The sequence below is a fragment of the Vigna unguiculata genome, chromosome 3 (assembly GCF_004118075.2).
Source record: "Vigna unguiculata cultivar IT97K-499-35 chromosome 3, ASM411807v1, whole genome shotgun sequence".
NCBI lineage: Eukaryota > Viridiplantae > Streptophyta > Magnoliopsida > Fabales > Fabaceae > Vigna > Vigna unguiculata.
The window spans coordinates 13594197-13621243 of record NC_040281.1 but is presented as its reverse complement, the minus strand read 5'-3'; the positions used below and the strand labels follow the sequence as shown (position 1 = coordinate 13621243).

Here is a 27047-nt window from a genome sequence, read left to right as displayed (position 1 = left end):
TATATATATATATATATATATATATATATATACAAACAAGTAGTGTTGAGATAATCATGATTTGGGAGAAACAATAGTGGTTTTAAGTTGTACAAAATGAAAAAGTATTTCTACTACATAAATAAGTAATAATTACTAAAGCGTAATCATTTGCAAATCTCTTTTCAACCTTGTGGATTTACCTAACCATAACATCCCATCCACTTATAATTCTTGTCGACTTTTGATAGAAACTACACCATCAGTTTGAATTTGATTGTAATTTAGAAGGTCGAATTTTATTTGTTATTTTGAAAACCAAGGATACATTACTACTAATTTTTTTTCTTTCAATTTTATGATTACCTTTTTGTATCTTTCCGAGAAAAATGGAATAAAACATTTATAAAATGAGACGATAATATCTGTTAAAATCGAAAAAATACTAAAACTTCCGTAACTGTAAAAAAAAAAAAAATCTTATATCCCATTTTTTGAAGGAATGCGAAAAACTATATATTTATCGACAAACAATAACCATCGGTATGTATATCAGTTCAAAATGAATAAACAAAGAGTGGAAAAGTATAGGTATTAATGAAATTCAGACTTATTCTAACATATTTTGCAGGTTCCACAATGCAGGAATTCCTAAAAACTTTTTCAGCAAACCATATATAGAACGAAATCCTGCAATATATTAATCAGATACTATTAATTATGACAAGGTTCTAAGAATGACCACACTTGGTGCAACTCTGAACCCTACCACACCTCACTAACCATAAAATAATATTATTATTATATCCTATCATAATGAAGCACTGATTTTGCAGCATGCATCACAAATTCAGAATCAATTGAAGCCACAGTGGGAAGAGAAATAGGAAACCCCATCAGGGATGGAGGAAGAAGTTGTGGCATTTGAATCAGACAGCACCTGCTGAGGAAGAAAGGCACCACCATAACCACAGTAAGTGGCATCACTGGAACCCATCATGCTCATCACATCATCATGCGTTTCAGCCTTCTTTCTCTTCTTCTTCTCATACGCTATGCCTCTCGCCTTCGCCTGCGCGTCGCGAACTTCCCTCAGGTACAGCCTCACCGCGCGTGTCCCGAACGGGTTCATCTCCGGCGCGCCGCCGTGCTCCTCGAACGCCGCGCGCAGCCTCCCGATCAGCGCGTCCAAGCTGCCCCACGCCTGCTTCAAGGGACACGAGCAGGGACCAGGCGGGTGGGAGTTTCCGAAGTAGGCGCAGGTTTCGGCGTGCACCTTGGTTTTTCCGAACTGGTCGAGGTAGCGCAGGAACTCCAGCACGTGGGCGCCGCTGCAGCGGGAGAGGGTCAAAGGTGGACGGTGGTTCTTGAGGTACTGGCCGAAGGTGTTCCAGTCGCGCCGCTTCTGGGACTCGTACCTGCTCAGAGGAGGAGCCACGCACACTCGCTGCGACGGTAAGGGCAAGTCGTGATCAGTGTGTTGTCTCCGCGTGGAGTTGTGGTACCCCGACATGGCGGCGGCTGCGGCGGCGGCGGCCACGGCTGCGGACATGTTAAGGTTGTTGTTTTGGAGGGTAAGAAGTAGCACCTGTGGATGTGATGTTAGGGGATTGCAGTTTCTGTTTTTGTCGTAGATTAGGGTTGGGAGCAGGCGTGTGCGTGTGCGTGTGAGTGATTTTAGTACAAGATGTGTTTTATGTTTGGTGGAAGATCTGTGTATATATATAGAGTTATGAGAAACGTGGACTTCAAGATGAGAGATAGGAAGAAAATAGAAAGAAGATAAGAAGAAAAGAAAAACGTTAAAAGAGAGAAATTATACAATGTATTTAGGGTTTATATATATAAATTGTGGTGAATTTGGGGTACTGTAGTTCAGGTGGGTTTGGTTAGGATTGTCTAAAGCTAGCTAGCTGGCAAGGGAGGAAATTGAAGTCGGTGATATTGAAAAATGATTGGGGTATGGTCAAAGGGAAAGAGGTAGGAGTTTGGCATGATTTTGATAAGATGGAAGATGTTGAAATTTACTGAATCGAAAAGAGAGGGATGGGGTAAGGAAGAATTTAGAAGGCTTAAGCAATGGTATAATGGGTTATGTAGGGGTAGGCAAGTTTTGTAGGTGGCTATAGGGAGACAAAAGAGGGGTCCATGCATTACAGAACCACTTTGAATATCACTTCTCATTTCTCAATCATTCATGCCCTCTTCTTTCTTTTCCCTTCCTCCATGGCTTTAAGCTCCACAACCAAACAAAACTACTCAAACTCTTTAGCCCTACCTCTTTCACTAAAGTAACTACAATTTACACCTATTTCTCATTCTGCACTTCACTTCCTATCATATTTTTCTTAAGTCTTAAATCTACTTCCTATTTTTGTTCTTTCTTTGGTTCAATGCTCTTTTCCATCTCTCGCAATTTTTTTTTATTTGAGTGTTATATATAAATAAATAACGACGGTATATTCATGTATCTATCATTTGAATAATACTATACAAAAATTAAATTACATTTTGATGATAACATGTCGAGATTTTATCTAAAATTAAAATGAAACTTATTTCTTTTAATTTATTTAAATTTTAAGACTTGATTGAAACCCCCTGTACTTTCAATCAAGCAAACCATTCCATCATTTATTTTCACGTGCTTTTTTGAGTACGCCTCAGAACAAAAGACGGAAAAATGATGTTGTAATAAATATAGACATATAGAGGCACATTCAAATATTCACTCTTCATACTGCATGCAGGGTACTAAAACCAATTGTACTTAAATCAAAAATAGGATATTTAAATCAAAGGAATTTCATATTAGTCAATGAAATTTATTAAAAATGAATACAGGTGTACAAACAGTAGTAGAAAATAATGAAAACCATAAAACTAAACTGGTGCCAAAACCTTATTTTCATCAAATGTAGAAGACCAATCACTTTGAATATCTCTCCTTTAGATAGATGTTACCCTTCATAAGCCACAAAGATATCGCAACACTTCACCCACAGTGTTGTTAGTCGAGCATGGAAGGATTACTTCACATCCATCTATAACTAAATGCAGTACTCTGAAACAACAGTGGACATTGAACAAGAGAACGACAAGTATCACAAATAAGGATGACATTGAACTGCATTAACATGACAATACCATTCATGTATTTAGGAATCCCAACAGAAGATAATTCTAGAAAGAAAAAGATGTGCCAAAGTATGATTCTTAAAATCAAGAAAAGACTACTAAGGTGAAAAGGTAGACGATTATCGTTTCCGTAAAGAGTTACCGTGATTAAATCTGTAATCACCGTACTCTCTCTCTTCTTTTTATCTTTTTGCAAAGCACCAAAATTGCTGATTAAAGAAATCACAAATATTCAAAGACAAATTTTATGGTGATGGAGATCAGAGGGAAAGAAAATAGCATGAGTAAAATGGATAAACATCTGCAGACCAAAAGATAAAGGAGGCCTAGGAATAAAACACATACAATCATTTAATGAGGCACTTTTAGCTAAATGGAAATGGAGGCTTGTAACTGAAAACTACAGTGGTTGGAGGGATATATTATTATCAAAGTATGGGGATTGGAGAGAGCTCAATAAAGAAACTATAACAAAATATGAATCAATGTGGTGGAGGGATTTAAAGAAAGTAACAAGATTAGAGCAATATCTGAATTGGTTCGACAATAATCTAACATAGAGATTAGGAAAGGGGAATAAATTTAATTTTTGGCATGATAAGTGGAATAGAGAATTATCGTTGGCACCAAATACCCTAGGATGTATAACAATTCATTTGAAAAACAATTGTTGGTATCAAAGACGGGCATTTGGAATAACATGATGTGGGAATGGAAATTTAGATGGATAAGGGAATGGTTTGAGTGGGAATTAAATCAAATTAATGGATTTAGGGAAGAAATCTCACATTATGGACCATCAACTCAAGAACAAGACACATGGGAATGGAAGGGAGAACAAACCAAAATTTTTACTGTTAAGTCAGCTTATAACATCATACAAAATAATACCAATGGGAAACATATTGAGTTTTTCAAAACAATTTGGAAATTAAAAGTAATCCCTAGTGCACTACACTTTGTCTGGAGAGTGGGTTTGAATTGCGTAGCCACAAAAGATAATTTAGTTAAAAGATAAGTGCAATTATCCTGCAATTTATGTCCTTTATGTGGTGCATTCGAAGAATTAGTTCAACATCTTTTCTTTGAGTGTATGATATCTAACTTTACTTGGAATCTTTGTTTTAAATGGTTTGGAGTATTAACAACACAACATAACCAAAACTTACAACATTTTGATCAATTTTATATGCTGGGTTTGAATATAAAAGGAAATAAGTTATGGAAGGTGATGTGGGTGGCTATGATTGGAAGTATATGAAAGGTGGTGAAGAAATTTTTTGGATAGCATAGTTAAAAGCTTGGACATGGTTGAGAAACAAAATATCAAAGGCAAATTTTCCATACTCTAACTGGTGTTTATGTCCAAAGTCATGTATTTAATGTACTACATTAGTTCAGAAATAAGATAAATACAAGGGTTTCATATGCTATAATATTATTATCTTTCACTTTAATCCCTTATTGTCATCACCTATGTTGTGTTGTTTTGGTGTTAAGGTTTTTAGGCAAACTTATTGCAAAGGAGATAGCTATGTCTTGGAATGAGCATAAACAACCTACTGTGAAAAAGAAATTTTCTCTTGTTGAATCTAGTGGAAAGGTTGATTTATGGGACCGTGTTGGACATCCAGTTTTTTTTTGCAAATTTATTTTATGTTATATATAGATTGTTAGATCTATCTTGGTGGGAAATGACCCTACGATACAATTGTATACATATATTCTTTGTAATATTTTGGGTCTATAGAGATGATAAGATGCATCTCATTGTATTTTGTCATATCCAGGGTTTGAGTGTTGTTTGAGGGTTTGTATGTTGAAAAGGAGATTTAGTATTATAGGTTCATGTTCTTATCTCCTCTGTTGTTTTTTAGTTGTGTACATGGGTTGAGACATCCCTAATGTCTCATTCTTTTATTTATATATTAATTATTGCTGATAAAAAAAATGATGACGTTTGCATGTACATATCTGTGTTGCATTGAATATTTGATGTATTTACTAAACTGGTGTCAATTATTGGTGGATATGAATGTGAAGTATCGCTGTTTATGTCAGGTGTCGTAAATAATTTAAGGATGATTAGAGTAGCGGATTAAAAGTGAATCAAAAAAAAGGTGAGTCAAAATATCATTATTCGTTTATTTATTGGATAATGACATCTTGACCCACTTTTAACTCATCACTCCAATCTCAAATTATCACATCACACCACTAAAACAATAAAAATAGATAATTGAAGGGTGATTGGAGTGGTGGATTAAAAGTTAGTAAAAAGAAGTGGGTCAAAATATGATTATCCTGACTTATTTTTTCTAATCTTATTATCAACTCTAATATTATCATTGAAAATCTTTATCGAAATAAATTAGCAAAGTTGATATTTTTAAAATTATAAATTGTCCATGGGATGCTATTTTCAATATAAAATCTTAAGGCTCAAAGTTTATGGATTTTTTTAAAATTAAATGTGTTTGATCTTAATTTTCATAAAAAATTAGAATTAATATCTTTTCAAAACTTTGAACCAATTTAATCTTTCAATTTCATAAACAAGTGGATTTAGTACTAAAAATGAAACGACGTTAAAATTTTGTGGTTTGGGTACGTCAAGGATAATTCAATGATATGGAATCTCCAAAGATTAATATATATATATATATATATATATATATATATATATATATATATATATATATATATATATATATATATATATATATCAAGGATAATCTATTACAATTTATTCAAGTATAAAATCCAGTCCAAATTTTAGACCTAGTCCAATTATGAAAATCTATAAATTGAGGGCCTAACATAGGTAAAAAACACACACTTGAAGAAAAAGAAACTTGATATCTCTACACTTAAAGGTAGAAGAGCATTATGAAGCCGGAGGCATTCGATTTCAATATCAGTCTTGTGTTCAGTGAATGTACTAATGATGAATGACCAGCAATATCTAAAAAAAAATATACTTTAACCCTAAGATTTATCCAATCAAAACCATCACATAACAATGCGACAACTTTACTACTTTCACTAGCCGAAGTACTCTCATCACTACCTCTGCCCAAAGATTAGGTCGGATCATGTGTGACCTCATCATCAACTGCATCCATTACCCCCACCAAAGATTACTTAAGGAACTAGTAAAGATAGATTGCAACATACCTAAAGGAGTGGAGGAGTGATACATTGTCTAGGCTATCAGACTAGTCAAGGGCCCCCATAAACACTTTACCCTTATTTATAGAATGTTTCAAGGAGGTTGAACAATTTCCTCAATCCTTTGTCAACTGTTACATATTTTACATCTTGCAAGCCCAATGAAGAGACATTTTCACTACCCAAGGTTGTCAGTTGTCATGTTTGTGATTGTGACGTTTCAGTCTCTGCCTCTCTACATTCCTTGAGACTAAAGGGACTAAAATGTTTGGTTATGTCACTTGTCAAAGCAACATGCCAGACAAAGAAATGAAAATTTTCTTTCATGGGTGTAGGCTCGAACATGGACACGTACATTGTCGAAATAAAATAATGTAAGCATTATCTGGGCTAACTAAGACTCTCGGTGCAACTTCGAGTTTGGGGGCTGGTGTACATGCATGCCCAAAAATAGGGAAGAGATCATTCTGCACTTAGTATCGACATCATCTCGACCTGTAATTATTATCAATAATTCAGCAATATAAGTTATGATATGGAAATTAATGTGATGTCCACCTCCTAAAAATTCTTAATATAAAGAATGTATTTGAATCATATTCATTCAAGCATAGGCCCATCAAAAAAGGTATATAAGAAAATATTATTTATTATGTAAGGTAAGATTTCTACGATAATAGATATGTAACGTCTCACACTACTTACTGACTTGAGCATTGGAATGTCTTAGTAGACACTCACACGTCAATCCGAAAAAAGAAGGATCTTGAACAAGGAAACATAAAATAACATCTTAGTCAAGGAAGCAGGAAGAGAACATCTCGAATGATGAAATAGAAGAGTTAACATCTTATGGAAACGTCTTACTCTCATACAAGAAAATTACACATTTAAAGATACCAATTTTCTATTAATATATCATGTTTCAATCATAACTTCCATTCAACCTACACATAAAAGAAATAAGTTAGATTTTTAACCTATTTTATTTTATAAATTCTTAAGCGAGAATTCGTGTATATCAAATGAAATAATAATTTGAGGTATAATGAGATTTAAAATAGTGGCTGGGATGAGGTAGAAAAAATGACAATATTTATATATTACTTTTTGTAGAAATACTTTTTTTATTATTTTCATAACTTTGATAATCTTATTTCACTTTTTCTTTCTTTCTTTTCTCTTTCTGTCTCTCTTTTCGTGGTTCAAATTTTTATATGCAAAAAATAATTCAAAAATGGAACCGGTTGAAGAAAGAAATTAAAAGAGGGGGTTGTGATAAATGTCATAGGTGAATTAAATGAAAGAGATATTGTGTGTGGAAATTTGGTGTCAAATCTTCAAAATGTGACACAAGTCAAGTCTATGCCTTTATGCTTGGTAAACCTATGTTGCGTACGATTAATTATCATGTCACTTTTATCAATTTAGGGTTTTTTATTTATTTAAATATAATTTGAAATAGTTATGACATATACCCTATAGCACCACCACGTGATCATAGGCCCTTTCTTCTCTAACCATGTTCACTTCAATTTTCATTTTAAGGTGGAAATGAAGACAAAACTATCACAATCAATAAAAAAATATCGTGATTCCATTAACTTTTTTTATCTATATTGCTTTTTTCATAAATTGTTTTTCAAGTTGTCCTTACTAAAAAAATATTTTTTAATTTTTATATATGATGTTTTTATATTTTGTCACTCATAGTTCTTATTTTACTTTTAATCTTAAATATGTTATCTAAATACAATTCAATAATAGGCTTAAATAAAAAACATTTCAGTTCATGGTATTAATTTCAATATTGGTTAATAAAGAAAAAGCCCAAGTTGTCCCATCTTCATTCAGATTGTACTCAAGTGAAGTGACCATGTATGTTTCAAAAATATTAGATGGCCGGAAATCAAACTAATTAAAAATAGGGTTAAATTTTTTTTTTTTCCGAAAATTGAAATAAGTCATTTTTAAAATTTTAAATCAATCTAGTCTTTCAATTGTGTAAATAAATAAATTTAAATTTTTTAACTAAATTTTATTAAGTTTATTTGACATTTCAAACACATTTCATTATAATATTTTAGTTTATTTACACCGTTTGACACATGTTCGCTTCAATGTTAGTTGATAGATGAGTTTGATACATCAAATAAATTTAACAAAATTTGATTTAAAGGACTAAATTCACGTATTTCTAAATATGGGAGACTAAATTAATTTAAAATTTTCAAAAATTACTAATTTCAATTTTCACTAAAAGTTGAAGCATAAAAATATATTTAAAGGTTGATTTGATTTTTTGTTACAAAATATTTTGAAATCCTTTTGTTATTATATAATTTCTTTTACTATTATTTTATATTTTTATTAACCGTTTTAGTCTTGATTTGGTGAATAAAAAAATTGGTATCCGATCGAATCTTAAGAAATTCAAAGTGAATTGTTTTATTAAATAAGTGAGTAATGTTGGATATATAAAATGGAGTAAAATAGAAAATTGTGGTCAGGTTTGAATAGTAGATTGAAATTTTAGGGTTAAGTATGTTTTTAGTCCCTGAACTTTGGTAAAAAATTGGAATTCGTGTCGAAACTTTGATAAATTTTGGTTCCTAAACTTTAAAAATGAATGAATATAATCATTTTAACACAATTACATTGACTTTTCTCAACATGTGGAATGTGTTTATGTTAATATTAGAGTTACTTACGCCGTTTGATACATTCTCGGCTCAATATTTACTAAAAAATGCGTTCGAAACCTAAAAAAAAAGTTAACAAAATTGGGTTAAAATGACTATATTCATTCATTTTTAAAGTTTAGGGACCAAAATTTATCAAAGTTTCGACCATGGACGAATTCCAATTTTGGATCAAAGTTCAAGGACTAAAAACATACTTAACCCAAAATTTTATGAATATCCAACTCAACTTATATTTTAATATTTATAAATTTATAAATATATTTAAAATTTAAAATTTTATTTTTAATCTGATAATATTATATTGATAATATTAAGATTTAATAGTAAATTATATAAAATCATAGTCTATTATAATAATCATTAGTAAAATTAAGGTTAAACATGTTTTGATTTCTTAACTTTAAGTAAAAATTGAAATTAATCACTTTTTGAAACTTTAGACCAATTTAATTTTTTATTTTTAGAAACCTTAATCAAATCGTTAAATTTTGTTAGATTTATTTGACTTTTCAAAAGCATTTCTCTCCTAACATTGAAAGATAAATGTGTCAGTGTAAATAATTCAAATGCTATAATGAGACACGTTTGAAATAAAATAAATTTAACACAAAATTGGTTAAAAGAATTAAATTCACGTATTTTTAAAATTAGATGACTAAATTGGATCAATGTTTAAAAAATAGACTAATTTTAAATTTCACTAAAAATTAATAGATAAAAAAATATGTTTAGCTCATAAAATTATAATCCGTTCTTTTTTGTTAAAGATTTAGTGTATTTATGACATCTATTCAAAATAAAAATAATTTTTTCATTAAAAAAAATTTAACTTAATATAAATCCGTAATCCGAAAATTTTGACTTAATTAACCGCTATCCAAACAATTAAAATGCGATTAATCTTATAAATTAAATTGTCATATATAAATTTTAAATATTAAATTTGAGTTACACTGATCAAATTGATTCAAAATCCGATTCTACCCTACTGATCTCAACCCTAATCTTGATTGTGGATTTTATTTGGAAAAGTACTCTAAGCTTTCATTCACAAAAAGAGAAAACAAATGAAAACAAAGATTAATACAAATAATTAAATGAAAGTATAGGTTTATATTTTTTTATATATTCATTTATTTATATTATATATGTACTATTTACTTATATTATTATATTTTTACATAAAAAATAGACATAAAAGCAAAAAATATATATAATCAGTTTTTTTTTTCATCTGAAAAGTAACATAATTTAGCATAACCTATAAAGAAAATAATCTATTATATTCTAGTTGGCCTATACATTTTTTCCTTTTTATTTGCACAAAAAAATTGTCCGTAATCTCATTCGGTTTTTTTTTTCTTTTTTGTGTAATTTATGCACTGTAGAATATTGTTTTTCTTAAATAAACTAAAATAATATTACCGAAGTAATTCCAAAGGACAAATATTTGCCTATTTGTTATTCATATCCAGAAGTCCATCCTCGGTAACTGATTTTCTTAATTGCATTTTTTTTTTGTTTTTTATCGTGTAACAGATCAGCTTCTACAAACTTAATTTCTCTGTAGGATTTTTTTAAAATATTTAAAATACATTTTAAAACTATTTTGGATTTATTTTATTAAATGTATAAATAATAATTAATATAATTGATAAAAATATAATATAAAGTTAATAATTAAAAAATAATAATTTTCATATGAATTAATATCAAACAATGTTATTAAAATTGGTTTTGATTAGTAATCATTATTATTTAGTTTAAATCTATTATTGTTGCTAAAACTGGTGTTAAATATATTTATCACTAACAGTTATTATTATTAAAATAAAATGAAAATTAATAAATTTCTTAATATTATTAAAAAAATGTTAACTTTTTATATTAGTAAAATTGATAATTAAGGTGAATGTAAAATTAATTTCGATATAGAATATTAAATTAGCAAGTAATCATATTCTTAAAAAAGCTTGAACACCATTAATATTAATACTAGTCAAATTGATAATTAATGTGATTGTAAAATTAATTTCAAAATAACATGTTAAATTAGCGAGTAATGATATTTTTAAAAAAGCTTGAACACTACTAATATTAGTACTTAATAGTAACTTAAATACATTCTGAAATAAAGTATGAAATTTAAATTTTAAAAACTTATGAATAAATTTTGAGGTAAAAATGTTATTGGTACATCTAGTTTATTAAATTGGTATTAGCATTACTGGTGGATAAAAAGGTACTTCAACAATTTTTAATGTATATAAATAGTTTTCAATTTTATTCTTATCAAAATATTCATTTATTATTTAGATTTTTCTAACTGTTTTTAATTTAATTAATTTTTTCATAACAATAATTATAAAATTAATTACATATGGTAAAATCAGAAAAATTATTTATTTTTATAAAAATATATTTTTCAATTTTAAATATTTTTATTTGAATAATTATGATAAGATATATTTTTTTCATTTTCTGTTCTTATTAAAAAAAATAGACACATTTGTTTCCATCCGTATTGATAAAACCTATGTCATTACATAACCTGATTGTTGAGAATCTATATTGGACATGAAGATGAGATGTTGGGCCATACAAGTGAAACTTTGCCTTTTCGGATTTTTCTTCCTGCACCCCATCATCACTAACTGCATTTTCATATTAACGTAAGAAGACTGAAGTACCCCTCTTTCATTGCATTACACTGCCATTGCCGCTGTTATGATGCTGTGTAGTTTTATCGCTGCGGCAGAAGAAGAAGAAACAGAAAACACATTTATAAAAGAAAGTTGGTTTTGAAAAATTCATTACATAGCGCATTTTATGTGTTCTTGAAAATTCATTCGAAAAACTATCACATATGTTTTGGAGAGTGTTTAAGAAATTATGTTCGAGAAAGTTTATCACAGAATATATTTTAGGTGTTCCAAAAAAATTATTTCCGAAATTCCGTTTCAAATATCTTATTCCACATATTTTATTCTAGAAATCCCGTTTGAGAAATTATGTTGCAGAAATTTCATAAAATTGCCCGAGAATCAGTTTTACAAAAGGTAAAAGGGCCATTTTAAAAATGATAGGACTGCAAATAGAAATTGAGTGTGCAGAAAGAAAGAGCATAACCAAATGCAACTACTTACCATCACAACATAACGATCTATTACGTAACCGTTACAATAACCCTTCTCCTTTTCTCTTCCTCTTTTGCAGATACAGTTCATCATTACATAACTTATACTCAACTTTCTTCAAACATCCTTTTGCTTTTGCCATTTCTAATTTGTCTTTTTCCGAGATTCCCAAACAAAAACCAGATTCCTTTGCTTATATTTCACTAACCTTCCTTAATTCACCTTTAGAAAGAAATTCAGTAATTTTACGTGCACTCAATTACTTAACATCTTTTTGTTTTCTTTCTTTTCCTATCACATCATATTATTTATCGTGCTCATTTTTGTGTGTATACAATTGCATCTCATTTTGTTATATAAATTTCTAAAAATAAAATTTTGGGTTCGAACCCGGTAGTTGAAAAAATAAACATAATTTGAAAAAGAAAAACTCACTAAAGTTACTACAAGCTTGTTTTCCGTTTGGTTGTCTAAAAGGAACGGATAGCAAATGAAACCATTACGGGATTGGGTAAATGTTTTCAACCTCGTGGTTATCGATGTTATTACATTTTCTTGACAAACCTATCATTTTGACTGCATGAAACTTCTTTTTGAAGTTTTGAAAGAAAAGATAAAATAAGTTATGAATTCAATTTTCTCACTAACAATAAAAATAAAATAATAAATTTGATTTGATAAATTTGAAAAGAAGGATAAAATAAATTATAAATTCAATTCATCCCCTAACAAATATTAACAACTAACATTAACGATAGAGAAAAAAAAAAGCACTGAGCACAGGTATCGGATGCGATTTGTCACTACTACATAACTGAAACGGCTAATTGCTGTATCCCTGGACCATCACATGACAATCAACTTCTTGTCAAAGTTTTCATAAAATCAAATGTTTACACGAGAATTCACAATGAAATGTGCAAAATAGGAGGAAGGTAGGAATGTACATGTAAACGAAATTACAACATGATTTAAAAAAAATAAAAATGCCCATCTTTGATTTCCTGTTTCGGGAAAGAAAGCCCTTCAAATGTTATTAAGCCACCACTAGATGGTGCTAAATTTCCTAATCTGATATATGCTCTATGAAACTTGTCCTTTTTTTCCAACCTCCTGTTTCATGCACCTTCTTCAACTATCTCCAATCCTTGCACGTGCTTCTCTACACCTACGCCTCCTACCGGAACGACCCAATAAAACTCTGCCACCACCATGGCGTTGGAGACGACTAACCAAAGATACACCACCACCATCACCTTCATTGTACCTGCCATCATCATTATCATTGTCTTCGTCTGAAATATCCAGCACGTCAGTAACATTCTGAGCTGCAACCCTGTTGGTGGTCAGCTCAGGCCTTAGCCGCCTACCAAGGTTGTTAATTTCATTCCCTTGACGAACTGCATGCAACAGGAGGAAGAAATTCATTGCCTCAATACCCATCTGAAACCTTCCATTTCTTTCTGCATTACCTGCACCCTCTTCTTCATCTGTATCGGATTCATTATGGTGACCTTCTATAACATAATCTCCAAAAACTACGGCCCCAGGCATTGCCGATGTTACTGTGCTGATAACATCTTCCCTTTCGCGTTCCCACTCAAGCCATCTCCATTTCTGTTCATCAGCAGGATCCACCATACGAGGGCGCGCCGAGGGATGCTCTGCACGTACATGCTTCCTCAACTCCTTATAGTTCCCCACATATGAGCATTCATCCTGCATGCAGCCTCTTTTCTTAGCATTAAGGAAATCCCGAACATGTTCCACGACTGTCCAACCTTTCACCTGACCCCTGCACAGAGGACACGCAAGCTCTGTGGCTTCACTCTTGTCAAGAGACAAGTTTGAGTCTTGTAGCACACCTGCAGTGCCTTGCACAGGTTGCCCATTAGATGAAATTACTTTAGTATAAGCTTTCTTGTACTGATCAAGGCAATTGGAATGACGAAAGCTTGTTCCACACATATAGGGACGGCAACCCTTGTCATGAGATGAACAAAGAAGAAGAACAGCATTGTGTGGATATTCCATACACACAGAACATGTTACATCTTCCCACTCTTTCATTTCCAAAGCCTTGGAACATTTCTTTTGGCACATGTCTTCACAAATATCCCTTTTGCAAGGAGCTAGTGGGTATGGAGTCACTCTGTAGTGACGAGAAGCTATCCTGTGCCTTCCCCTGCTACCTTTCGCCATTTTCGATATTCCAACAGAACCTGGAATTTAAAAGTGCAAGATCTTATAATGGAAACTCCCCATAAATCGATCCACACATTAGTTTCTCAAACAACAAACGCATTCATATATTTTTCATGTAATCTTGCAGAAAGTAGTCATTGGATTTAGAAACTATTCAAAATAAAATAAAACGCTATCTAGTTGCAACTGAGTGGGTATACCCACAATACTTGTAAGTGTTGACATACAAGAGATTAAAAATGATGGCCAAACCAGTATTTCGTCCAACTGTCATGTTTCCCACGAAAGCTGAAAAAGTGTGAACATAAAACCTGGTTTTTCCACACATTCCACAAACTTATCTATTCATTTTCTGCAGTGAACCTCAACGCATTGCAAGAATATGTAGAAAGGTGCCTTTGGGTTTTATATAAAAAATATATATTACAATGGAGAGAGAGTACCATCTTTACAGAGGATGTCACCAAGATAGAAGAACTTGTCTTCCTAAGAGCATCTCCAACACGATTTGCTAGCATGAGTTCCTTATCGAGAAAGATAATACTTTAAACATTAAAATATTATTTTTCTTCTCAAGGACCTCATGTAAGCAACTCCCACTGGATATGCTCTAACATGCCTACATACTATTTAGTCCCCTCATTACAGACAATGTCACCTAGTCTTGTCTCATTCAATTCATCATAAAAGGTGATCTGACCCTCAGATCATTGTGCAAAAGACTTGTAAACAAGTTTAATGCACAAGAGTATTCTACCAGCACTTATATTTCTACTCACTAAACAATTCAACGAGTGCTTGAGTACTATATGTTTTGAGGGAGTAAGGGAACCATGTACACTCAGACCCAACGAATATTGAGTTTGAAGATAGTCCTAAACAACGTAATTCTCCGATGGTGGTATGAATTGAAACCTGAAAGTAAATAATCCTCAAGAACTCCCATGAAAGAATCAACACAGGTGATCTTATCCTTCAAATTTCAACACGTTACTTTTATTTTATGTATTCTAGGTCAAGCTGCAAGGCAATATGTTCTAGCCAAACTATTTTAACTATTCGTCATAGACTTCAAAAATAGTAACTGAAATGTAAAGTCTACTCAGCTAATAGAAAAATAACAACCCAATATTTTGAACAAGCTCTATTATTTGACCAGAATTTTATAGGAAATAACAATTTTATATATCTTCCTTATTTAATGAATCTCAAGATTTTACATTCAATAAGTTTTAACTAATCGCAGAGAATGCATTAAAAAGAGTGAGCAAGAGAGTGTCTTCCAAGCACTCCTCTCAGCTATTATACAACAAAAAGTTTGGGTATAGAAACAAAGCCACCTGATGTATAAATCTATTTACACACACCAAAAATCAATCCTTCATCCTTTGGAGTTATCCTTCTTTTACTGATCAGCTACTTCAAAAAGAAAAACATCAATAAAAAATCCATACTTAATACTTAAATCAGCTCTTTCAAACACTGTAATTTGAACTTTGAGCCACTCATTGAACACTTCCAAAAACAGTAGCTGCAAAATTGAAATATCAAGTTTATACTTTACTCGATTATACAGGTGTTTATCAAATTACTATATTTCAAGAATGACCATGATCCTAACATCCTTACCAAATAGAGAAAGAAAGAAAAATTGTGTAATTCAGGGTCAAGGATTCTTTCACAACAATACAAGGGCATCTCTGCTAGTCAATCATTAAAACCACTAAATGGATGACCAACCCAAAACTACAATGGCAACCGACAAATGAAACACAGCTATAGATAAACGCAAGAAGTTCAATCAAGTAGAAGATAATGATATGATGCTCCTCAATACTAAGGCTAAAACTTTCCCAAGTGCGTTCCCATAATTATTGCCAAAAAGGTTGATAGACAATAAATGAAACTCTAACGACTGTAGATTGATTTACTCAAACAAGCATAAAACTCCTGATAGCAAATAACAGGAAAAAGATTTCCTTTAGCTTATAGCAATACAACATGGACCTTTAAATTTACAGTACTATTCAAGTATCTGTATTAGATCTAGGAGAATCTATTATTTATTTTTTATAAGAGCTTCATTATATAGGATAAATAATAAAGAATTAGCTGATGAAACATCCAATTAGAAGATGCCAGAGAAAATGCACTTTTCTATTTAAATCAACCTTGCAATCACGCAATATCATAGTAATCCATATTTAATTTCCTAGTTTGGTAGTATTATTAGAATTTGAAAACAGTTGAGACAGGTTCATGCCGGGCCCAGGTGCCATGATACCAATTTCATTTCAGTTAGGATAACAACCCAGCGAAGACTTCAAGTCAATTTAGCATTACATTATGTGGCTGTCGAAAATATGACTGGCAATCTTGCTCCGCTAGCAAATTAGCATATGACCAATAATAGCTCTGACAATCAAGTGACATCATACATTCACAGTACAAAATTCATTTAATTCAGTTTACTCACGCTACAAAATTGACTTCAGAAAACTTAACAATCTCTTGAATGGGAAGAGTACAGATTCTAAATGAGAGAGCTTATTAATTGAACTTAAAAAACATCATCAAAAAATTTATTTTTCTTAAATCAAACTTAATACAGCAAAATCACATGCCAAACATAACAAGTCAACACACTGAATAATAGATAAGTGCCACAATGGACTAAGCACTCAAAGCAATCGAATCACATATAAAACAAAACAGAAAGGCAACTGCCGGAAACAGCTTCATTGGCCAACAAAGAAGCATCACATTCTGATTGCTGAAAACAAAGCAAGTCATGCATCAAACCACCGCAAAAAGGGTAGGGAAAAACTCACCAGCTAACAATCGAAGTAATTTAGGGGCCAACGAACTAGTTTGCAAAACCAAAGTGCACCTGGCCACAATTAAGTGAATTTAAACAGCAAGAGAAAAACCAAAGTAAGAGATTATTTATACAAGTCGTGTCAGAAGGAAACAACGTGGTGGTGAGGGGCAACAGCAAGCAAAGACAACTAACAAAGCAACATTATTATAATATTAACCAGAACATGGAGCTAAGGTAACAAGCACATGCCGCTAAACTTTACCAATTCATCTTACAGATCCAATCAACCCACTTAAAAAATAATTTTATTTTAAAACTAAGAAAACAAATGGGGACTAAAACAAAACTGCAAATCTATTTGGGAACAGAGGAAACAAAGGAAGACAGGATTTTGAGCAAGGAAACACAGCCACTTAGGTATCTTATCCGTTCTTCAATTGACGGTTAAAAAAACTGGGTTAGGTCAGCAAAAATAAGAATGTCGAGATTTAACATACAGGAATCGAAAAATAGGCAAAGGGAAAACAATTAACATAGAATAAATTAAATTGAAGCGATAATCGAAACCATGGAGGAAGTGGGGGATTGTGTTCGTACCTGACGGCTAGGAAGAGAGTGGAAATGGAGGAAAAGAAAAGGATTTTGAAGGGATAAACATAGGAGAGAGAAGGAATAAGGTTCTCTAGCAAAGGATCGAAAGCAAAGGCGAAGGAATCGAGAGGGAAATTGAAGGGCAAACAAGTTTCTCTCTCATATTATTCCTCATGTTTTAGAGAGAGAAAGTTGAGAGTCGAAAAGATGGAGTCATTTCTAAGCTACACAAACAACACAATAGGCATCCTCCACCCACCTCTTCAATACGCTCTTCTCTAGCGATTGTGTGTCACGCTCGTTAGAATGTGATGACGTGCCACAAAATGCGCCTTCACGTGCTTTCTCAGGTTACCAAACCAGAAGAACAAACCAGCATATTCCCTTGTACCATTTTTTAACTCCTAATTTTTTTTTTTACGAAAAATAAAAAGTTATAAACACCTTCAAAAATAATAGTGACATGTTATATTCATAAGTTTTTAAAATTTAATTAAAAGTTTTAATTTTTAAAAATTTAAGTATTTTAATTAAATTTTTTTAATTTTTCATTAGATATTTAAAGTTTTATATTTGTAATTACATTATTGTAATTTAATAATAACTAATTATTATTCTGTTTTCTATTTTTTTAATTGTTAATATAAAATTTCTAATTAATATAAAATGAATTTATGAATAATGTAATAATAAGTTATTTTTATTAATTTAATTGAAAATTTGTTAAATTATAAGAATAATCTCATTATTAATAATAATGACAAAAATCTTTTTTGATCACTAGTAGATTAGTAATATGTGAGAACTAATGAAAAATATAGCCATCTTATTATTAAAAACAGTTTTAATGAGATTATGTTAATAGGAAAATAATTTCTTAGCATGTGAACATTAAACATGACAACAAAGACAACAAGATAATATGACATATTAATTAGTTAAAAAAATAAAAAATATAAACTCAATAAAACAATATAAACTTTTTTAAATAATTAATGTACCAAACTTTTTAATAAAAATTTAATTACAAGTAATACTCAAATTTATTGTAAAATTAAAATTAAACTAAATTTTGTTAATTATAATTTATGACATAAGAATATAACATGTATCAAAAATGATAATACGTTTATTTTAAAAATAACCTAATACATGATATATATATATATATATATATATGAATACGTATTAAAGTTAATAACATAACAAGTTTATTAATTATTATTATTATAAAAATTCTGTTTTATCATATATTTCATTGTTAAATATAAAAAAATATTAAATATGTAGATCATAAATTATATAAATACTATGGTAAATGTAGATTGTGTGTTCAAATTAAATTTATTGATTAAATAGCTTTAATTAGAAAGTGTGATAATTTTATTTCATTGCTACTCGCTGGAACACACGTACACGGTACACCAAGGTACACCAATGTATGAGTATTCATTTTTATAAAACACCAAAATTGAAAAAACAACAAAAAATAACAATGATATATATATATGTAATGAAAAAAACAAATATAGAAATGGATAGGTTTTACGTCTTAACATGGATTATCTCAAAAGAAATGGAAGTGCAACTCAATGAATTTAAGCAAGTGTTGTCATTATATCGTAATATTCCTCCATGTAGACCGGAATGCGCTGTCTTTATTCCTACACTTTCCAAACACTTCTTTACTTCCTTTCTATTCAATCCAAATTCCCAACTTGAATTTTTTTTTTTTATATAATCATAAAAACTTCTACTTATATATCCTCTACAAATTTTAACATAACTTCATCTATATATTAATTTCCGTGAACGGAACAACAGACACAAGTTTACAAATGATGTATAAATGTCATGATTCATTTTTTTTTACGCCCTTTGGATACATAAACCTTCGGATGTAGCTGCAAATAGTGAGAGGAGAAAAGGAACTTAAAAAGTAGCTAATTTAAATGGTGATGCTTGAAGATACATTATGCTACTTCCGTAAAATACTATTGTAATTTTTAATTATTGAAATTTTTTCTACACAATCCTAAATTTCACAAATTTGTCAAATTGTGGCACTAGCTTGTTTTGGTCTTTCCCTACCAATGACTAGTAAGTCAACACATCCAATATTTATTGTGTTTGCAACTACCATACTTCCCACTACAAACACCACCAAACTTATACAACATTTTTTTTTTCTTTCAAAGTTTGCAACTTGTAAGTGAGAGTTGAGACTTGACATTGGTAATTAGAAGCATTAAAGTAAGTCAATCCAACTCATTTAAGTTGCCTCACCAAAAAAGGAGTTAAAAATATTAATTTAATATTCACTCTCTCATGAACAGCAAACTTTAAAATCCAACTTAATATACCATTTTAATTCTATTAACTTAAACTCATTTTACGTGATCATTAAGTAAACAAATTTTTTTCTACATATAAATAAAAGTTTACACTGACACCCCTAGTGGTCAAAATTTGATATACATCTGGAAATAGCCACATATTATACAAAAGAGAATAAATACAAGTGGGGTGGGGAGGGTGCTGTTGCAATTATGTACTGTTTAATTGTGCTAAGAAAAAAAAAACTGCAATATTTCTACTTCAATTGCTGCTCTATCATAGCACATTGCTTGCACCCGTCCCTTTCCTAACTATTTACATGTTGATAGGATGTAGAATTTTTCCGCAAGAACATGAGCTCCTGATAGAATCTAGTGAGTAGGTGCAACATGATCAGATGACCAACAACTGTTGTACTTGGCCATAGCAACGTCCTGGTGGGCACCAAATTTAGTAAGAAGATCCACATTGTTGGATTACAGAGCCTTTTCTCTCTCATTTTGCATAGAGGTCAAACTTACACCTCCGTGAGACTCTGATAATGATGCATTCTTCCCCCTCCATGAATTCACCATGGGATCAACATTCAAGGGCTGAGATGAGATCGTTTAGATAAACAATCAGCTGAGAGTTGTTAAATGCAACTCAAGATATCTGTAGACCCAAGATGAGTATGGATAAACTTGAACTTCGCAGCGCCAGTTTTGGTGGTGATTTAGAACTCTAATAATTATGACCGATACATGTTCCTTTGTGGAGAAGCAAAACTCAAGGGAGACAGTAATGTTCTCCTTAGAAATGGGTGATACAATAGCTGAGCTGCAGTTGGACGTTTATTTGGGTTAATTTGTAAGCATTCAAGAATGAAATCTTGGGCATCCTTAGATAAATAATCCGGAATACTTGGAAGTTCACCCTTGCCAATCCGAAACAATGCTTGCATCTGTTGCAACAGAAAATACATTTAGATACGGAATATTCATGATTGGAAGGAGTGAAAAAATGAGGGTAAGTACAGTCTCTATAAATCCATTAATGAAAAATAGGAAAGTAACAAACTTGAGATTAAGAACGATAACATAAGAAGTGTTATTTATAATACATACTCCTTCCAAATCCGAATAAGGAGGTTGGCGTGTCAACATCTCCAAAACTGTACACCCTAAGCTCCATATGTCGGCGGCTAACCCATAACCACCTTGGTCCTTTAAGTTAACAACCTGTTAAGCAACAATTTGAAGTTAAACCAGTCACATAAAAAGCTCACCAGTGTAAACATTCATTTGCCACTTCACTGAAGCATATCTCATAAATCACAAATGGATGGAAAAACTGTAGTTTCAAGATTATGAATCTGCACTGTGGCACATTTGGAAAATGTACTACACACTAAAACTGAATTAGATAAACAATAAAAGTGCAGAGGCAAACCTCAGGGGCCATCCAGTAAGGGGAGCCTTTGCTTGACCTAACATCATTAAATTTTGTTGCCTGAAAAGGGTAAGAAAATATAAATTAAATGGTTACAGTTTACAAGCAAGTATTTAGATTATGCATGATAAGAAGCTGAAAAGAGAAATTTAGCTTTGTTTAAGGGTACCTTTGCCAACCCAAAATCTGCAAGCTTGACAGCCCCACTTACATCAACCAGTATATTAGCACACTTGATGTCCCTTTAAAATTGAACATTTGAATTGAAATATTCAGAATATAGAAAATCAACGGCAATTCAAATATTCAGAAGTGAATTTCCAAGCACTGCGTCCAACTTTCTCAAGTTACTTCGTACACATCCCCATTTCACTTTCAAATTTTTAAATTCATAGATTAAGTTGCAATAAGTTTTTAAATTTCCCATTTAACAAAATCCAAGGCTATATCTAAAGGAAATCATCATATTTTAACTTCGATACATTTGCAGTGCATGCCAGACTATGATAATAAGTTCCACACCCAGTATACTTTGAAAACTAGATCATGCAAGACAAGTCTACTTAATAAGCTTCAAATACACCATAGAGGCTGGATTTCTAAATGTCATGGTCATACATATCTGTTCTCATCCAGTTTCAATCCGGTATAAAATTCCAGTTAGATGCACATATGTACAAACATAGACATACACTGACAGTAGTTGTGAAGAACCCATTAGTATCCAGAATATTTTTCCCTGTAATATTACAAACGAAACAAAAACATGTTGACCCTTTTTCACAAATCACTTTTGACATCATTAACCAAACCATGAAACTTACTCATGGAACTCAATCAAATGATAGTTTTGTTATCATAGGCACAATTATTGCTCAGTATCATGATAGGAAATTTACCTGTGAACCACATTATGATCATGAAGATACTTCAAGCCACATAAAATCTGCCTTGTGTATGCAGAAACTTGGGAATCGTTTAAACGATACTTTTGATAGAGACTTGCTAATGACCCTTTTGACATAAGCTCAAGGAAGATATATAATTTACTTTTGTCCTGCAAAATATCAAATTCAAATGTAAATAACATAGAGAATCAATAAAAACATAAGAAAAGTAATTCATTTAATAAAACAACAAAAAATTGAGTAAATCCCTAATTTACTTTTCAAAAGAAATAATTAGAACGCCCAACTTGGTCTACAAAAGCTTAGTGACATACTGACTTTAAACTGATTGGGGAATTAAACATTTTATGTTCTGTTGCCTTTTATGTACGATTCCAAAAGAACGTTAAATTTCATTCCCTCTTTTTTGTTACATAATGACATCATTTCCTCCTTCCATATACATATTAGTAGAAAAAAAACAATTTGTTAGACTTGCCACAATTCCCAAGATGCTTAATGAACAAAGAGATTTTCAGGCAAGTAAATGCTTGTTTACCCAAGTGATGGAAACGCAAATGTTCTTCCTAGAATTCATATTCTTTCAGAATAAAAGAGACTTGCTTCCTAGACAACACAGCATACCTTGTCCGAGCCATAATATCGAACTATGTTTTTATGCTCGAACTTACTCAAAAGAGATATTTCCTGAAAGGAAGGCCAGAGAAATCATATATAAGAATACTTCCATACAAGAATTAATGATAAAATCATAAGTCTTGATGAAAAGCTCGGGTGCCCCAACCTGCTGAAGTTGGAAAAAGCTCTGTTTTCCCTGATTACCTTCATCCAACAAAGACACCTCCTTCACCGCAAAAAAGAATCCCTCACTACAGAAAAAGAAAATGAAAACGTTAACACTATAAAAACAATGTAAACTATAAAACTAAAAAACTGGACCTCTGAATGGTCTGTTTGAAACAAGCTTGATAATAAAATAATTGGATTCTTTGTTTCCTACATGATATTCCATTGCGGTATCTTCCACAAATAAATTTTGCAAACCAAAGCCAACAGACGGCCAGTACAAAGACAGAGCTGACACACTCCATTAAACCAGGTAAACCAACTTTCCAACATCTTTAACTCCTCCTTAATCCTTAGATAATTTCCAAATAGTCTCCTGTCCTAATTTTGGCACCACAACAGTTGTGGTTTATCATATGCCAACTATAAAGAGTCACATTTCCAAAAGGAGATAACCAACAAGACTCACTAGGAGGCCGTATCAAGTTATAAGAATTTTTAAAAGCTGACTAACTGATCAAAAGTGCATCTTAAGATAAAGCTAAGCTGAACCAAAAATAGTCATTTGGTGATTCATTACTATATAATAGATATATATCCTTGCATGGTTAGTCAAATTCTCTAAAGGGGTGAAATATTCAAAGTTCTTATAGAGTGAAGTGTTTGCCTATATCTCTCGTCGAGTAGAATCTTCAACACAAACCCTCAGACTGAGGACTGGAGATTGAGTGTGAAACTAGGAGAAACTCAACAGTGAGTGATAGTATATAGACCCAACAAACTTCACTAGACTCTGAAAGACTACCATACCATCTTAAACAAAGTGAAATTTAATTCTAACTCAATCACACAAAATTGACTTACAAGATAAGATGTGCATCCACTTATATACTATAATTTGGGCATATTTTATTCACTATAACTTGACCACATATGTTGTGGGATCTTCATAACAACTCTTACAAACACAATTAAGCATGAAATGGTGCTCAAGAATTTATCACAACTATAAGATTTCATCTATAATATTTTCTGACTGGTAGAATGTGCAAATTGAATGCAATCCGAGCGCAAAAATGGTATTTAAATTATGCCAACAACCGTAAAGAAACTAAGGTCATCAGGGTTTCCTTAAAAGTGGAAGTAAGTCCAAACAACACCGACAAATAACTACTACCCCAAACAGATATTAGCAGAAGGGTTTAACCCAAGTCATTAAATAAGCCACCAACTAATAAAAGAGTGAAGTACAAAAAGGGAAACACTCACTCAGTGAAGCCTTCATAGACGGTTCCGAAAGACCCATTTCCCAAGACGTCACCTTTTTGCCAGGAGGAGAAAGTCCGTCTGAACCACTCAAAGGAAAAGGAGGAAACAAAAGGCACAACCAGCTCATCCGGGGCGGCGGAATTAGAAACCGAACTAACCCTCTCGCCGCCAATGTCACTGTCATCATCGTGGGAAGTAGTGAAGGAACCTGAATCGGTGAAAAGCACGCTCCTTTCTCCGTTCCTCAACCTGCCGACACTACCCCTACCCGCGTCATGCTCCCCGGAGGACCAAGGGGAGGAACCAATAACGGAAACGTGAACTGAAACGACATCGTCTTGGAGGGTAGCCGCAGAAGTAGCGGTGACGGAAAGAGGGTGGATCTCGGTAGAAGAGTGGATAACCGCGTTAGGGGTGGGGGTGGGCCCGGGGGCGTTGGAGGAAGCAACGCGGGCCTTGCGGGCTTCCCAGTCAGCGGTTGGGATGGCGAAGTCTTCCGGGCCGGAGAGACCCAAGGTCTGGAAGATGCGGTCGAACTCGCCGTCGATGCCGTAGAGGCGGAAGCTGGTTTGGCGATCGAAATGAGATGAAGAAGAGGTTGAAGAAGGAGACGGCGGAGACGGTGGTGGTTCGTAATTGAAGCCCTTTTTGGCGTTGAGGCGCTCCAACCGCGGCTGAGCCTGAACCTGCTTCTTGGTCCGACGCCTCCACTCCATTGGCTCTGAGATGCTTCCAACTGAAAACGAATCTCCTCACCCACTTGATATTCCTCTATTTCTCTCTCTTCTTCTTTTCCTTTTTAATTATTTCTTTCTTTTTTTATGGTCTTTCAGTCTTCTTTATCTTTAATTATTATAATGAATAAACCTATCATGTTTTTATACCCTTTCATTTGCCTTTATCTAGTTCCATTTTCACTCACAACACTTTTTCTTTAATCATAGTTTAGCTTTTTCAATTTTATTATTTTCATCTTTAACTATGTAAACTAAATATTTTAACAAAATAACGTTTAATAAATACAAATATAATGTATATATTCATATTTTCAACACGTTGCATGCATCTTTTCTTTTATCTGTACCTTCTTCATTAATTACTTCGAAATTTAATGCGAAACATGACACCGTCTATTTATTTCAGTGCTGATCGAAATTAACTTCAAGACCTATTTGGTCGAGTCTTTACATAAACTGTTTTCAAGAAAATGAATAAAGATAAAATCATGAATTTATAAACTAAAATTAATTAATTGGTAAAAATATTTTATATATTTTAAAAATGTTAACCGTTAACTCTAATTTTAGTTTTTACTTATGAGAAAAACAATCTATAAAAAACTGATAAATAAGCTACCTCAAAAAGTTCTATTATTAGGGTCTCTTAGCAAAAAAAGTAATATTAAATTATTTTTCTATATTTTATGTTGTTTAATAAACTTATTTCTACATATATCATTTAATTTGAAACCCACTTAAGCAAACATACTCGTATTTAAAAAAGTGATTATTGTTATGATCAATCACAGAAATGGATTACTAGAAACTATTTTTGTTTAAACTTGACCAATCATATCAAACTTAACTCATGAGAATGCAATTGTTATAAAAGAAAAATGTTTAGCATGGTGAATGGTGGTGTTATATCATTGAATTTGGAGAATGAGAAGTCAAATAAAAAGTAGTAATGTTTGAAATTTACGATAGTTGGAGTTTCTTTGAAATTAGCATATGATAAACAAGAAATTGGCTGGATTTGGACGCATATGCAAAAGGAAGTTTCCACGATGATGGAAGGAAGCAGTGGCAGCCAGCGAAAAAACAGAAGAAAAGCCATTCAGAGTCTCTTTGTCACGATGTTCTTTTGTGGATACCAAAGTCCTTTTTTTTATTTTGATTAATATATTTTCTTTGAATCCTTTTTATACAAAAGAATCAAGTTACATCCTCACCTTTTTTTTCTGTTTTATTTTTGTATTATATACTGAATTTTAAATTTAGACTAAATAGGATGTGTCTAATAAAATTATTGTTTATTTTAAGAATGTGGGAATTGTGAGTTTACCTCATGTAATTAAAAATATGAATTATTTTTTAATTTTGTGTTGATGGAACTTTTACTCCAACAATTTTGATAATTGTTGAATTTTAGCGTTTCAAATTTTAATAATAGATGGAAGTTAATTTAAAAACACTTTTTATATTATCGAGGTCTCATGACTAAATCTAGAGCTTATAATGAAATAATATTTATAAGTTTGAAGATGAAGCATGTTTATGGTGAGGGAACTAGAAATTATATTACAAAGAACCACTTTTTTACAGGTGCATGAAGACTATTGGATTAATATAATATAAAAAGGAAAACTTACAAACAATAAATATTTACGGGATGGTGAATAGTAAATTAATATTAATTTATTTATGTAATTATCAAGTTATTATGCCAGATTTAATTTTTTTTAGGGTAAATGGGAAATAAATGTGTAGTGAGATGATCGGTGAAAATTTATTAATTTTGTCTTATATTGTGTTTGGATTGAAGTATGGAACTGGAAGAGTAAATTTGC

The 27047-nt window shown here is 31.8% G+C and overlaps 3 protein-coding genes across 4 annotated transcripts; all 3 read right to left on the bottom strand.

The window, feature by feature from the left end:
* Nucleotides 1-469: 469 nt before the first annotated feature.
* LOC114176502 (protein G1-like1) lies at nucleotides 470-2319 on the bottom strand. The gene has a single exon (XM_028061564.1). The coding sequence runs from the start codon at nucleotides 1529-1531 to the stop codon at nucleotides 836-838; it is 696 nt and encodes a 231-aa protein (XP_027917365.1). The 5' UTR covers nucleotides 1532-2319; the 3' UTR covers nucleotides 470-835.
* Nucleotides 2320-12981: 10662 nt separating this feature from the next.
* LOC114177396 lies at nucleotides 12982-17990 on the bottom strand. 2 transcript variants are annotated; one of them, XM_028062718.1, is made up of 3 exons: nucleotides 17754-17990; nucleotides 17167-17225; nucleotides 12982-14352 (listed from the first exon to the last, which is right to left on the bottom strand). In XM_028062718.1, the coding sequence occupies exon 3, from the start codon at nucleotides 14330-14332 to the stop codon at nucleotides 13262-13264; it is 1071 nt and encodes a 356-aa protein (XP_027918519.1). In that variant the 5' UTR covers nucleotides 14333-14352; nucleotides 17167-17225; nucleotides 17754-17990; the 3' UTR covers nucleotides 12982-13261. The 2 variants fall into 2 exon arrangements, with proteins under 2 accessions (XP_027918519.1, XP_027918520.1); XM_028062719.1 differs by lacking the exon at nucleotides 17167-17225 and having other exon boundaries at nucleotides 17754-17981.
* Nucleotides 17991-20150: 2160 nt separating this feature from the next.
* LOC114178415 (mitogen-activated protein kinase kinase kinase 1-like) lies at nucleotides 20151-25307 on the bottom strand. The gene is made up of 8 exons (XM_028064292.1): nucleotides 24479-25307; nucleotides 23208-23292; nucleotides 23048-23110; nucleotides 22415-22572; nucleotides 21685-21757; nucleotides 21516-21575; nucleotides 21191-21304; nucleotides 20151-21027 (listed from the first exon to the last, which is right to left on the bottom strand). Exons 1-8 carry the CDS (start codon nucleotides 25192-25194, stop codon nucleotides 20815-20817), a joined length of 1482 nt encoding a protein of 493 aa, XP_027920093.1. The 5' UTR covers nucleotides 25195-25307; the 3' UTR covers nucleotides 20151-20814.
* Between the last annotated feature and the right edge of the window lie 1740 nt (nucleotides 25308-27047).